The 15,655-nt window shown below is 38.6% G+C and overlaps 1 protein-coding gene across 3 annotated transcripts in view; it reads left to right on the forward strand.

Annotated features, from left to right (window-relative positions):
* The window catches only part of LOC127433951 (microtubule-associated tumor suppressor candidate 2-like), a 112,909-nt gene that overhangs the window by 71,699 nt on the left and 25,555 nt on the right, over positions 1-15,655 (forward strand). For all 3 annotated transcript variants that reach the window (XM_051686339.1, XM_051686341.1, XM_051686340.1), the window contains exon 5: positions 12,999-13,157. In XM_051686339.1, coding sequence (XP_051542299.1) covers positions 12,999-13,157 — 159 coding nt within the window. The remainder of the gene's footprint in view (positions 1-12,998; positions 13,158-15,655) is intronic.

A 15,655-nucleotide genomic window follows, 5' to 3' on the forward strand; every position in this document is an offset into this window, starting at 1 on the left:
TATCGGTTTTAAAGATTTGCTTTCTATGTTACTGAAATTTAAAATGCTGTCTAAAATACTTGTAGCTGAGTACATTGTAATCTTGTTTATGGCATTTTCAAGATCCCTGAGGTATAGTTTACATAAAAGCAAAATGCTCCACTTTTTAATTATAATGCTATTTGTATCATTTTATTAACTCCGCCTACATGCAGTATGCAGATCCACCTTCATTACCATATTCTAACTTCTCGCTATTATAGTTGCTAAAATAGCGTCATGAGATATTTAGCACATTATTCAACAACAACAACAAAACAAAATACAGATGGTGCGACAGGGCAATCAAAGGAATAGTTCACCCTAAAAAGAAATGTTGTCATTATTTACTCACCCTTATGTTGTTCCAACCCTATACCTTTCTTTCTTTGAACATAAAAATAAAACTTTGAAGGTTATTTAGACACTTTACCATTTGATGTCAAGCGCCATTGGTTTTTGCATGTCACATGACCAAAATTTGTATTGATGTCCAATTACACAGAGGCACAATTTTTTAAGTCCATATATATTTTATAGTCCATTTCAAAGCATTGGAGGAAAAGAAGATTATCAGTGAATAATGACTTAAATTTCAGTCTTCCTTTCACAAAGCTATCTTATGGCTTCAGAAAACTTGGAATGTAGTGCAGGAGTCATATGGACAACATTAATGTTACTAATATGATGATTTCTTTGCCAATTTGGAGTTTGATAGCTTCAGTACCCCATCACTTTTATTATATGGCAAAAAGTGGCCAAGATATTTTACAGAAATTCACATTTTGTGTTCTACGGAAGATGGTCATACTGATTTGGAACGACATGAGGGTGAGTTAATGATGATAGAATTTCATCTTTGGGTGACCTACTACTTTCTTTCTCTAAAAATCCTATACAAGGACTTTTCATTTGTTGGCCTTTAATTTTACATCACTAAAGACACTTTTTGTTTGATCTAAGTGGTCTTTCATAACGGGTAGCGTGAGTCAACACGAATAATCCTCAGTACGATCAGACTGCTCAGTTCTGCTGAAGTAGACTCCAGACTGCTCTGAGAGGGGCCGTCTTTGAGAATTGGCATCTGCATGCGCTGCATGTGTTTTTTTAATGCGACCTACATAAGTGATATTGGCCAGTCTTCTCCCGGTAACAGTTGACGTGGCTGCAGATTTAGGCACCTGAAGTTCAATGCGTCACTGGATGAGTTATGTCATCAGTTCTTTTCATCACAAGGATCGCTTGGGAAGAGGAATCCCTTAGCATTCACAGTTTTGTGTATATGGATCAAACAGACAAACAACAGAAAGTGTGAGAAAAACAGAGGGGGAGAGATGGTGAGACATGTTTTCTGCGTGCACTGGTGTGTATAGTGGCCCCAATATATATATATATATGCTGTGTATGTGTTTGTGTATGTGTGCATGCATGACATCTACGTATAGGCTGTGTATTTTCACAATCCTTCCACACTATTTAATATGTAAGTCAGAGGTGCACATGAGTGATTCTCTCACTCTGAAGTGCTGTTAATTGTGCTACCGGGCTTATTGCTGTTCTGATGATGTTTCAACTGTATATTGACTGTCTGTAGGCCTGGGCCCTGGAGGAAAAAGCAGTCAAGCACTAGATAACATGATAGGGTATTAACTCTCACTAATCTGGCTATAACACCATATGACCATTGTTTTCAGATATTAATGATCTTTAAGTGTGTAAATAGCAGCTCAAATTATTAAGGTCCATGAAGAGACCATACTTAAGAGTGCATCCTTAAATTCTGACCACCTGTCCCCTTAAGTAAACAAGGGCATTATGTGGCGTACTTTATGTCTGGTGAAATGACATATTGTTGCTTTAGGCTTGGTATTGTATCAGAGTGAAATATTGACCCAGGCTTCCTGTAGATATCAGATCCCTCCCTCTGGGACCGGCTGTCACCGACAGTTGATCGATTTCTCTGGTCTGACTGATTGAGGCTGGTCCACTTGTAATTGGTTAAATCTATTTGAACTCGAGAGTGTGAATGATGACGACAAATGCAACTGGACTTATTAAGCTGTAGTTAGTGTTGGAGCTGCTTCAGATAGGTTAGGCGCCAAGTCAATATTTGCCTCTCATTTTTGTTCTTGTGTGGATGCAGGACAGCAATTTGGGTTTGAGGAGATGAGATCTGTCAAGTGGCCTTTGTTAGTCTCACATCATGGCTTGTCTAAAATATTTGAGAAGACTCTTAATAGAATAGTTCACCCAAAAACGAAAATGATGTTATCATTTACTCATATTTGAGACACTACTAACCCTTAACTTTCTTTCATCTGTGGAACACAATATGTTAGGCAGAACATTGAAGCAGATCTGTTCCACAAAAACAAAGTGAATGGGGACTGATGCAGTTGAGCTCCAAAATAAATAAAAAAATCACCATGAAAGTCGCTTAAAAGTAGTTAATATGACCTATGCACTATATTCCAAGCTTTTAATACCATACTATAGCTTTGTGTGAGGAATTAAAATAGCCATTTACTGAAAACCTTGCCCTCCATAGAAACACTCAAATGCTGCTAAAAGATAAGTACATAACAACTCACTCAAAGCAATCGTATGGCTTCAGAAGACTTATAGGTACAGTATATAGTGGTTGAATAATTACAGAATTTTCATTTTTAGGTGAACTGTTCCTTTAAGGAGTAGAGACCAAATGACTGAATTTTAAGGTAATTTTGTTATCATAGTATGAAAGAACAAGCTAGATACCTCATTAGCAGATACAAGTTATATTCTCTCATTTCAATTCAAATTTGGATTCACACTGCTTCCTTGACTTAACAAATACCATTACATTTGTACTGTCTCTGCAGTCGCTGTTTATTAGACAGTTACTGCTAAAGAACCAAATGAAAATAAATCACGAAAAAGGAAACAACAATTAATTGATAATCACACACATTAATCTCTCTGTCTCTTTGTCTCTGTCTTTCGTTTTCCCCCTTTTATCTCAAGGGGAGTGAATAGTTAATAGCAGGCTTATATTAGCTGCCGCATTTGTTTGAAGCTGTTGGCCTCTGACTGTGAGGTTCTGAGAAGACCCAGCGTCATTTGACCTTAAAAGCCCAGACTTTAAATAAGCTCTGTTTCAAATCCTAGTGGGCTGCCACACTGCCTACTATCTACATAGGCATCTGCCTTCTAAGGGGCTGTTTACATGTTTTTGCGTCCGTCTGGTCTGATTTTCAGTTGCTGTTTTTTTTAGGTAAACATACGCAAGACGGACATTTTTGCTTTATTTGCTTTAGATGCCTTGTTAAGTTTAAAAGATCTTTAACTTTTAAAATCATGTGTTGAGACATTTGTGTTCTCTTATATTTGCTGCGCTGCATCTTGCTTTATGGGCAGCATACTAATCCTCATGGACTGGTTTGGAATGCTCTACTTAGGCAGCAAATCGTCCGCCATCTTGGATTTGATATTTTAGTAAGCTCCACCACAATGCACAAAGCAGACAAGTTTAGGCAGGTTTAAAGTTTTATTATGCTGAAATTGCTTTCTTTGTGAATGATATATGTGAAGCAGCCTTAGAATTTGGCCAAAACGAGGCATTTTAGGAGCATAATTATGATGCTTACCATTTGGAACAGCTTTTGTGTCAGTAGTGTGCCTACGATTCCTTAAAATGCTACTTCTGTAGATCACATAGACCCACCCTCACACTCAGAATCTGAAATATATGGATTATAGAAAAAGATGCAATATTTGAACATCTGTAGGACATATTACACAGTTCATCCCATTCAGGCTGGGACAATCATCACATATTCTCTTTACATCCTTTTTTTTTTTTTTTTTTTTTGTCTGTCTGGGTGTAATTCATCTTTGGAGATAGCTTACTGTCAGTTCCTTGGTGTGAGCTCCCAGCTTGCATGCAGAATTGATGGATGTGATGTCATGGGATTATGCCAGAAACTCTTTTAATTCGTTCTTTTTTGTCTTCATCTCTTTCTGCGCTCTTTCTGGTCTAGTTTATTGTCTATAGGGGGTGTCTTCAGTGACAGCCATCCCTTGAACATCATTCAGATCTTCTTATCAAGTAAAATCATGAAGTTGCAAGGCTGTTTGAAGTTGCTCTACTTAAGAAATGCCTGTAAAAATGCATTTCATCTTACAGTGTGCAGTAACATGCAGGGTTTATCCATTTTTGAATAGAAAGATTTTTTGGCTGTGAAGGGCTTTATTGAGGCACACTAACAAGCATTAACATTTCAGTTGTGACCTTTTCTGCCACAGCAAAGTAAAGCACGAGTGGAGGCAATGTCACGTGCATACAGTATACATGCCTGCAACAAGACTCCAGGGAGGCAATAACCTTCCGTGAAGGTGGTGCTGCTTTAAGTGATTTTCAGGTGTATGAGATCTAGGCATCTTTGGCATACTATTATCAATGTACTATGATTTAGTATTCTCTAATTCTAATCTCACATTCTATTTGTGTCGTAGTATGTGAATACTACATAGTATGCAAATTTGCACACAATTCTAGAACACTAGCACACTGCCTAGTGTACTATACGTGATGTAGGGTGTTTCCATTTTTGAATGGACCACACATGTGGAGTGCTTTATAAAGGCACACTAACCAAGCATGAACATTTCAAACTTGACCTTTCCAGCCACAGCAAAGTAAAGCACAATTGGAAGCGATATCATATACACAACACGGACACATACATGCCTGAATCAAGACACAAAGGAGACAATGACCTTCAGTCAAGGTGATGCTGCTTTAATTGAACTTCAGCTGTAAGAGCTCATCCTTTTTATGTGTGTTTTGTGTGCCTATGTACCTTTGTGTCTAAAGGTTCAGATGGGCCATTCTGTAAAGATACTGCTTTTGACCTTTTCTATGTGTTCCCATGGAAAATGTCCAAATCGTCATTGTGGAGCAAACCAGGCTAATGGATTGTGCTTTTTGATTTTCAAGGAGGTTATTCTTAAATTATGGAATGTGTTTGATACAGATTTGGACTTTTCTGAATAAAATGTAAATTATGTTTACCCTTGCAAAAGGGCATTTGGGTTGGTTGCCAGGGGTTGCCCATGCAAAATGGCCTTTGTCAATAATATTCTGGTCTTCAATATTAGTGTATGGGATTTATCAAATATTTTATCCTCCAAGGTGAAAATCTTAAAACAGATTTCTTAATTATGGTTAGCACTATCTGCTAAAAGGGCAATGGAAAGTGACAACAACTTGCGCATTTCTGTGATTGAGGTATAAGAAATAAGAAAACAGCGACACACAGCCACACACACTTAGGGATACTCACACTTAGGGTATCTCGAAACTGAAGCAATGTTATAAAATACTCAGAAGTTGTGAATATTAGTAAACATGTTACAGTAAATTCACCTGAAAATGTAGCCTATTAAACACATCGCGATCAATATACACATAAATAATTTGGATTCATTAATCCATGACAACCAATATAAGCTTCTACAACCCTACCAGAAAACATATACAAGCTGTAGCAAGTAAACTACTTTGCCAAACAGATAACAGTTAAACATCCATCTGGAAACTGATGTACTGCCGCTGCTGTCCTGTACTGCGACTGATTGAACCGCCAAAGCTTCCCCAGCCGACAATCACACGGCACGACAAAGCAGCCACCAGTCCTTCTTTTCTGAGCTTACGGACATGATGTAAACAAGCAAGGATGAATTATATAAGCCTGCGATTTCAAGCCAAATGCGACCCGACTGCTCTAAATAAAAAGCATTCTTGAAGGCTTACCAAAGTGTATCAAGGTACGACAAGGACAGGGTTTTGAACAAAAATTTTTTATGTACTCACTCAATAATGAACTTTTGTTAATTGTAACAAAAAAATCTTGCATAGTGCAGCTTTAACAGCAACTGACATCACACAAAAAATTACCTAAATTCCCCCTTTACACTCTACATTTATGTCCAGGAAAGGACTTTGAGCTTGACACGTGTCTTATGGTTGAGTTGGTTTGTTACGGCAGACCAGATCTACCTAATGGACATGTTTTGTAGTGCACATTTCTAAGTGCACACTACATCATATTGGCTTCATTACAAAAAGTATTTGCTGGAGATGAGAAAGTACTTTTGAGTGCAGCCTGATTTTATAGAATCACATTAATAAAAACAAAATGTTTGCTAAATGATTTTTATTAATTTTAAATGATCTTTTCCATGTTAATTAGAGTTTTTGTCCTAACCAGCTACTGGAATGGTTTCTATTTCTGCGACGTCCCACAAATGGTCATCCCGGTCAACAAATGGGTCTAAAATCCTTCTCATAACAGTATATTAAAGCCGACATCCACTAGCCGGTTCAGAAAAACTTGATTTTGGCTCCCTCTGACTTTCTCTCCACTTCCTTGTCACATGGAGATCTGTTAAACAACAACAGGAGTACCACTTGAACAAAAGCAATGGTAACAGACTGAATTTCATTTAGTGCATACTTCTATAGTGTATTCACAGTGTTCTACTTTTGTAACACACACTATCTATTGTGCTAGTGTTTTAGTGCACACTACCTTTTTTACTAACTTTGTACTATACTACCTAGTGTACTAGTGCTGTAGTGCACACTACCTTCTACTTAGTTTAATAGTGCACACTACTTAGTCTATTAATGTGGTGTGAACTACTGTTGCAGTGCACACTACTTAGTCTACTACTTATTTGGTGTGTACTAGTGTTGCAGTGAACACTACCTTGTGTACATACTAGTGCTTACTTATATTATAGTGCACTACTTAGCCTACTACTTATTTGTACTAATGTGACAGCGAACACTACTTTGTGCACTTATTTAGGTGTGCATACTGTACTTAGCTTTACAGTGCACACTACTTGTGTGTACTGCTATTGCAGTGTGTACTGTAATGTACTTAGTTTTATAATCCACACTGCTTAGTGCACACAGCAAAATGTAGTGTGAAAGAAAAATACATAGGAGAATAGGACAGTGTAATGAAGGTTCAGGTTGGGCAGATAAAGGAGGAAGCCGGAACCGGTTTCCACAGTTCACGTGAGTCCGTTTTATTCACAAATAACCAGCAATCGCTGAACAGCTTCACTCAAAACATAAGACAGCTTATCAGCATCACTCAAATTAACAGTCCGCTATTCAGCTTCACACAACATAAGATTCTCCCTCAGGGAACAGACACGAAGACTCTGGTCTGCCTGTCTCTCTCCTCTCTCTGTGAACTGGCTGTCTTTTTATCTCCCCCAACTCTCACTGTGAACATAGAGATGGTAATTAGTCACAATTCATCTCAGGTGGATGTCCTTATCGCTTTCTCTCTCCCCAGATGGGCGAGACCACGCCCTCACCTCACAGACAGGAAAGAGTTGGAACGGGTCAGGAGATGAGTGGCGACAGGATAGAAAAGGTAAAGAAGAGACTTAGAGATGGAAAAGAAAGTGGCAGAGGGAAGGTGTTACAGAAAGTGAGGGGGGAACTGGGGGCTGAGAGCACAGATGCCATCACTCCAGCCTATCTCTGACTCATCCACACTGCTGAGAACAGATGGTTCCTCACACAAACACACCACAGCAATCATACACACGCATGGGAACAATATGACACACAGAAATGTACACATATATTTAAAGGAGCAGTCAAACCCGATTACACACATACACTATTTCATGCACAGGATTGTTGCTGTAGATTGAATGAGTGTGTGAACTGAATGTGTTGTTCTACATCTCTCGCATTCTCTCTGTCAGTTTTCACAGTGGGCAGTCTGTGCTCTGGGTACTGCTGACTCACACTCTCACCAAACCGCTGAGCTCTATATCATGCTACTGAGAGATTCTAATGAACATTTGCTCTATTTTTACACATAATACACAATGCAAATTGTCTGTTTGCTTCTTTCTTCCCAATCTCAAATGAATAAAGTAAAGACCCACTGTTCTGGCTCACAACAAACTTCGTTCTCACAGTGTTAAAGGAATAGTTTGCCCAAAATTAAATATTTGTCATCATTATTTTACTCTCATGTCTTCAGAAACCTGTATGACTTTAATATTCCTGTTTTTGCACTTTTAATGGTCTGGCTTTCATACACCTGTAAACATTAGCAGCATCAAAAGGTTGTGTTTTACATTGCAATATTTTGGAGGCGATTCCTTTGGAAATCATTTTATCGACAGATAATACACTCCCGTCAATGGATCTCTTTTTGTAGATCTATAGACTGCTTGTAAGTGGTTAAGACACAGCCTGCCTGCATTAACCCACACCTGAGTGAGTGCTGACCTACTCTCTCCTCTTTTATAACCTCAGAGGAGCCTACTAGTTTTGTACTGATTACTCTACATGCCTTAATCCCATCCAGGCTATTTCCCTGAAAGCTTTCACTGGATTTTTTGTAGATGAGGAGTCAGACCCACTAATTGACTGGAGAAAAGCCAGGCTTTTCCATCCCAAAATCCTGACCGTTCTCCAGCTCTCGTTTTCAGCTGGCTTCCGTTTCCGTTAACCCTCTTAAGCGTCCCAAAGAGAGAGTGAGAGAGAGATTGTGTTTCTCAGACCTCTGCCAGGCCTGTTTAGCCCTTTCTGCAATTCCAATACCTCCCTCCATAATACTTTTGTAGTTAAGGAACATTAACCTAAACAATGTGTTGTGTATCATGGTCAGTTTTTTAAAAACTTAGGGTTGTGTTAGGAGTAATTATACCAATATGTTATGTCTTGTTACTCAGTGTGTTCTCAGTGTCTATAAGTGCTTGCAAGAGACAGATATAATAAATTTTTTAGCACTGAGCTCAGTGTAAACTGATCTGTGAAACACTATGTGCATACTTGTCTTTGTAGTGTGCACTACCTATTGTACATTCGTTGTGCATGCTAGTTTCGAAGTTCCTACTATTTTTTGTGCATGCTACCTAGTTCACATTACCTTGACCTTGGACCATAACCTAGTACTAATTGTGTTGTGCACCCAATTTTGTGCACACTGCCTTGTGGACTAGTTTTGTACAACACTGCCTAGTGCATACACCTAAGGTACTAGTGTTGTAGAGCACACTACCTTGTGCACACTATCTGAAGTACTAGTGTTTTAGTGCACACTTCTATAGTGCATAATAGTTTTGGAATGCACACTGTGGTCTAGTTTTGTAGTAAACTACCTACTGCTTACTACACAGTGTTCTACTTTTGTAACGCACACTACCTATTGTGCAAGTGTTTTAGTGCACACTACCTTTTGTACATGTTTTGAATTATTCTACATTGTGTTCTAGTGCTGTAGTGCACACTACCTTCTACTTAGTTTAATAGTGCACACTACTTATTCTATTAATGTGTCCTACTAAATGTGTACACAAGGTAGTGTTCACTGCAAAAATAGTACATCACATAAGTAGGAGACTAATGGCAACAGTTATTATACCAAGTCTACTACTTATGTGGTGTGTTCTAGTGTTGCACTGATCACTACCATGTGTATGCATTTAGTAGTGCATTCTTAGTTTTATAGTGTAATATTTACTACTAATGTGTACTACTGTGCCAGTGAACAATACTCTCTGTACTCATTTAGGTGTGCATACTTGTTTTTATATTACTGCTATTGCAGTGCAGACTGCCCTGTGTACTTAGTTTTATAGTGCACACTACTTAGTCTACAACTTATGTGGTGTGTGGTGTGTACTACTGTTGTAGTGCTTACAAGTGTACTACGGTTTAGTAGTGCATTCTTGGTTTTAGAATGCACACTACCTAGTCTACTACGTACTGTATATATGGTGTGTACTTCTGTCGTGTGTACTACTGTTGTAGTGCACACTACATTGTTGACTGTTTTTAGTGCTCACTACCTAGTATACTAGTTTTATAGTGCATTCTGGCCCATCTGGCCTTTTTCTGCAAGCAGTGCTAAAGAATGAACCAATACTCCTCTGGGTCACATACACTATTAGTATTGGAGTGACACCAGTTCTGACGTGTAGCTGTGAATGCAAGACTGAAGGGTTGATTTGCATAATGTTTACTTCTGAACGTCCTCAGGAGCACCTCTGATGCTCTGTGCTTAATAATGCATTGCAAGCTCCATCTCTTAATGGGTCACTGCTGCATTCAGTGGGCCAGATTTCTTGATCTTGATTTTCTCTCTGTGCCATCCAAATGCTGGCGGATAGGAAAATAACCTGTGCTGAAATAACATCTTATCCTTTCTCTCAATCTGTCCATCTGTCTGTTTGTATCTCTCTTGCTCTCTAGTGGTCTGGTCAGTGATGATTTAACCACCTAGCCCTTTTTTAACTCCTCCACTATACCATCTGCAGTCTAATTGGCATTTCTTGTTCAAATAGTGCCTGTTACCTCTGGAGTGGGGCACATTCCTTTACTCTTCTCTCTTTACCAACATTCATTCGCCCATACCTCTCTGTTTGCCACAAGACCAGAGCAAGTGCTGATTGTTTGGTTCTGCCTTTCTTACGAGCTGAAATTTCTCCACACCAGCACAGCATTAAATTAGTCTTCCATTGTATTTTGATTCCCACCTGGTGCAATGTATAATAAATTATTCAGCCAGAATAGAACTGTATACTTTTATTACTGATGTTAGGCTCAATATTTGTCTCCATACAGCATTTCAAATTCAGCATGTGAATTGCTTCATAACAGATGTTGTGAAGTTTTTCCAAGACTTCTATGTGTGTGCATGCGTGCGTGTGTATGCATGGATGCATGTGTGCTTGCGCGTTTGTGTGAGTGATATTAATGAAGGAATGTTTGAATGAATTATTTATTTTTGTCTCTTTCTTTAAGGAGATTAAAGGATGTGTTCTTTGTGATCTTTTTATGCCATATCTGCCAGTATTTACGATATGTGGTAGCCAGCCAATTATTTTACTTTTTACTTAACTAACCAAACATTTGAATAATATTCATAAGAGATTCCCCATAATTAAGAAAAGATTAGTGAACAAATAGGAAATTATAAGAATATAAGTGCACCTGTACATGATGATGGGGTTTAGTATGCAAAGATCGCAGCATCTGCGAATGAACAAGTTCAAGAATAAGAGAGAGAGAGGCCTAAATCCCTGTGCTGCATCAATCAAAATGTAAATCGTGTAATGCTGTGTCACTGCAATGCTCTGTCAGTTATTTGTGTCAAAGAATCAGATAAGATTTTTCAGATTTTATGTAATTTTTCCTGAATTAAATATTTGACTTAAAGGTGCACTCAGTAATTTTTTTCCTAAGACATGAATTGTAATTTTGCAATATATGTATGAAATCATGACCACTCATTAAAATGAAGACTCCAGTCATATCAGTAACCTTGTAAAAGCTGTTTTATTCTACATGGAGAGGGTCTGCATATGGGGGCTGCCACGTTAGAATCACATGACCAGCCGAATACAACTCGCTTAATCTCAGTAACTGACCTGTTATTTGACACTTTCACTCATTGATTAAAGTAATCATGGCTGACTGTGAATACTAAATTTCTGTAATAGCATCTGAAACTGAAAACTATTGATTTTAAATGATGCTGTATCCAAGCCGCTAGGTGTCAGTGTAAGTCCAAGATGACACAAAGACAAAGGTTACTGAGTGTACCTTTAAAACACAACCTGTAATATAGTAGTAAATGAATGGCCAATAGTACTAATTTTGATTATATGAACCATTTTTTGCCAATTATATGAAAATATAGAACAATGTTTTAGTAGACCAGAGTCTGGTTGTTTAACCAACAGAAGATATTTTAGGTTCAGAAAGTGATCCAACCCACACAAGTATAATGCTCCCATCATTTGGGTGATTATGGAAATCCAGAGTGGTGATGAAACTGGGAAAAATCTTAAGCATTGAGTCTCTCTGCAACTAACCCAGTTCTTCACAATGCAGGCAGTTAACTGGTTCTCACAGAGATTTGGAGGAATATCCACCAATGAGCAACAAGTTTCCACCAGCCAGTCAAATGTGTCTCTCAGCTGCTCTGTACCTTAACATCCCCTGCTGTGAGCTGGAGGGCTGTGCAGCACTTCCAGCTGTTTCGAAGATCCATCTCTGCAGCCAAAACTTTGTCCTAGATCTTTTCCTTATCAGATCCCCCTCAAACTGGATAAGTGATTCTGTTAGTGTGGTCCTGTTTAATGGCCATAGAAAGTATCTATTTTTCATCCCAGCAAAATCTCTTTGAATTAATGGCAGTTGTCTCTAAATGTGTCCTCTCAGCTCCCTCTTTCTGGTCTCAGGTTATATGGGAGTTGTAAAATATGGTATTTAAAAGCACTTTTGACAGTTTACTGTCAGCATTTCTGCATCTGTCCAATCTTTTCTGTTCCTGGAATCCTCTGTCAGCACTTCATAAATCAGACAGATAACACAAGGTCAGAGAGATCCTCCCTGCATTCTGTACCGGCTCCAGAAAATGGTGTCGCTTTACAACCTGAAACTAAAGCTAAAGTAGAGAGGAGTGTCTTTTAAAAGACCTATGATATAAAAGTACCTGTGTGATTTGTGAAATCCGTTGTGCCACAGTGAAGAGATGCTGTGTCTTGAGGTTTTTTCATTCACATGGCCAGTAATTTACATTTTATTGCAGCATTTTGTTTTATCGAGCTGGGCTGCGGTTAATGATCATGCGCCGGAGTGGGATGAAGGACTGGTCTGGGTTTAGTTGTAAAGTTAATGAGTGGTTAGATGAATCTTATAGTACCACAGATGATGAATAATGTGGTCAGACAGAAGCCGACTGAGAGAATGAAGGCAATAGCAAGATTAAGATTGCCCCATGACTGCACAGTTTGATTATGCATTATCAGTGAATCAGAGAGCAATGACTCGCAATATTCAGTTTCTAGACAGTATTTGTAACACAAAATGAGAAACCATTAAAAATCCACATCCAGAGATTTTTAAGGGCAAACTGACATTAAACACCTTTTTGGGTGATTTTCAGGTCCCAACAGTGTAAATGACGAGCCGCCATTCCACCAAGTCATCACATCTCCCCCTGGGGATGGACCCAGAGCACCCTGCCGCAGCAACCCTCAACCCCCCAACACTCCTGCACCCAAACGTCGCTCCCTGCTGCCGCCTTCGCGAAGCTCCCCAGCAGGTAAGTAGACCAAGCCACCATGTTCGTTTAAGTCACCCTTTCTTTTTGTTCAAAAGTGAGCATTTTAACACACTACAACAAATATGTGGACTACATGGACTTCAACAAATGTAAACTAAAACTGAATATTCACTGCAATACATATGGCATTCAATTAGTATAAACTACACTAGTATGGTCTACAATTACCATGCACTATAACAAGTATGTGCTTTGACAAACATGCACTACAGCAAGATTGTGCTTCAACAAGTATGGACTTCAACTAATATTTACTGCAACAAGTATGGTCTACAACTAGTATGCACTATAAGAAGCATACGCTTCAATTATTATACACTCAGTGAGCACTTTAATAGGAACAATATGGCACTAATAAAGTGCCCGACGTGGTCTTCTGCTATTTGTAGCCCATCCACCTCAAGGTTCGAAGTGTTGTGCATTCTGAGATTCTGTTCTGCTCACTACAGCTGTACAAAGTGGTTACCTGAGTTACTCCCAGTGGAATGAATTGAAAACACCCGCTTCGCTTCACTTAACATACACCAGTGGTCATGTTTGGTAACAAATAGGCACAATAACAAGTATGCACTTTAACAAGTATGCATTTCAACTAGTATGCACAAATTTAATGTGCTTGTTTGTTTATAAGTAAGGCTGGATTTTTCCTGTCAATAGTTGTACAGAGGTGGCATGCTTCCTCCAGTGCCATAACTGTCATGTCAAATGTCATAGGAGAGAGAGCAGCTTCAGTTTGAACACAGCCCTCCACAAATGTTACCAACACCAAAAAAAGAAAGCGTATTTGTCAGGCATAAGTAAACTGCACCACCTACCTGTCCATGTCCTATACAGAGTCATTAATCTCTCTGTGCTGGTGAATAATGGGACAAACCTGTAGGGGGGATTTGCCACGGACTATGTTTAGTCAAGACTGAAATGTGGACTTTGTTTTGGGAAGAAACACCCTTTCTATCTTAGAGCTTAGGAAGTAGGCCACCCAGACTCATTCATCACACCATAGCACGAGGAGAAGGGCCTGTCTGCTCTTGTGTGCAGTACACATTGACACACTCACACAGATCACTACAAGCACTAGTCAATTTTTGCTCTAATGCTGGTATTGTCAACTCGGCTCTATTAGGCCAAATTATCAACTAAAGTGGACAAACCTATAGTTTCTTTATACTACTAATACAATATAGATCTCACCTGTTATAATAAATGAAATTGTATACATGGCAAGTGCCCAATGTGGCTTGTCGCATTGCATTGTGACGCACCTTAAGTTGACGAATGCCCCAAACGCTTTTCAAATTTTTAAATTCTTAAACATCACATGTGTGAATTAATTGCTATGAATTTTTTTATTATTATTTAAATAACTTATGAGCATTATATTTAAGCCAGATTGTGATGTTTCACTAATTGTTTAAATAAAAAATTGTTTTGCAATGCTAAAATAGACCAATGCAAAGTCAATTTTTACAACAGTAAAACAAATCTAAATGAAGTAGTCTCCTTTTACTGCTGTTGCTTCGATCTAGCCTTCTAACTTACAGCTGATTGGTCTTTAGTTAGTGAACATTTTTAGGTGCCATGCAGTTTCAAAGCTTCCAAAGCAGAAGAGTTTTGCTTTAGTGCCTGTCCAATTAAAGCTCACCTGAGCCCATTTAGTCAGTTGTTTTCCACCTTCTGAAGGGATAATGGGGCTAGAAGTATGTCCTGATCCCCCCTCTTCTTCCATCTCTTCTTTCCTAACCTGTCCTCCTCTCTCTTGCTGCATTGTTATCAGTTCTGTCCCATTTTCTGATCCTTGAGCACAGCTCTGAGAGCATACAACTCTCTTCCTGCTGCTTCCCTCTGTGCCATCCAAGTAAAATCCTTAGTCCCCTGGAGGGGCAGAAGGGCTGACAGGACTACTGGCCCATCATGGAGTACCAATTTAGATTAGGTTAGTATCTTAGCATGGAGTCTAGATAGTGAGCAGTGACAGCATTCATGAGCCTTCAAAGACCCTGCTATGTACACTGTCTGTGCAGCCAACTTTTGGCCCTCATAGATATAATAAAACAGTACAGGGAGTGAGGTTGCCTTGAGTAATACACATCCAATGAATAAAGTTGTCATAAACTACAGTAGATGCATGATTACAGTTCGATAAATGCAAACAGTGTTTCTGAATGCCCAAAGTATACAAACAGTGTCAATTTAATACACTTTTATTAACCAAACCACAGCCTAGCCACAAAAAAATCATTCAAACTGCATTAGAAATCTGAATTAAATTTAGTAATATATATCAATTTTAAATATATAAATATTAAATATAGTAATCTATATTATTTCAGTTGGACTAAAATAGTAATTCGTAATTGCTTCAGTCCTGAATTCTTACCAGTCTGATTTTTGCAAGGTCGGACTAACAGACCTACATTATATAATGCCATTGTAACTCTCCTTCGTCCAGCATGTATACACATTATTCAGACCACAAT

The sequence above is a fragment of the Myxocyprinus asiaticus genome, chromosome 43 (genome assembly GCF_019703515.2).
Source record: "Myxocyprinus asiaticus isolate MX2 ecotype Aquarium Trade chromosome 43, UBuf_Myxa_2, whole genome shotgun sequence".
NCBI lineage: Eukaryota > Metazoa > Chordata > Actinopteri > Cypriniformes > Catostomidae > Myxocyprinus > Myxocyprinus asiaticus.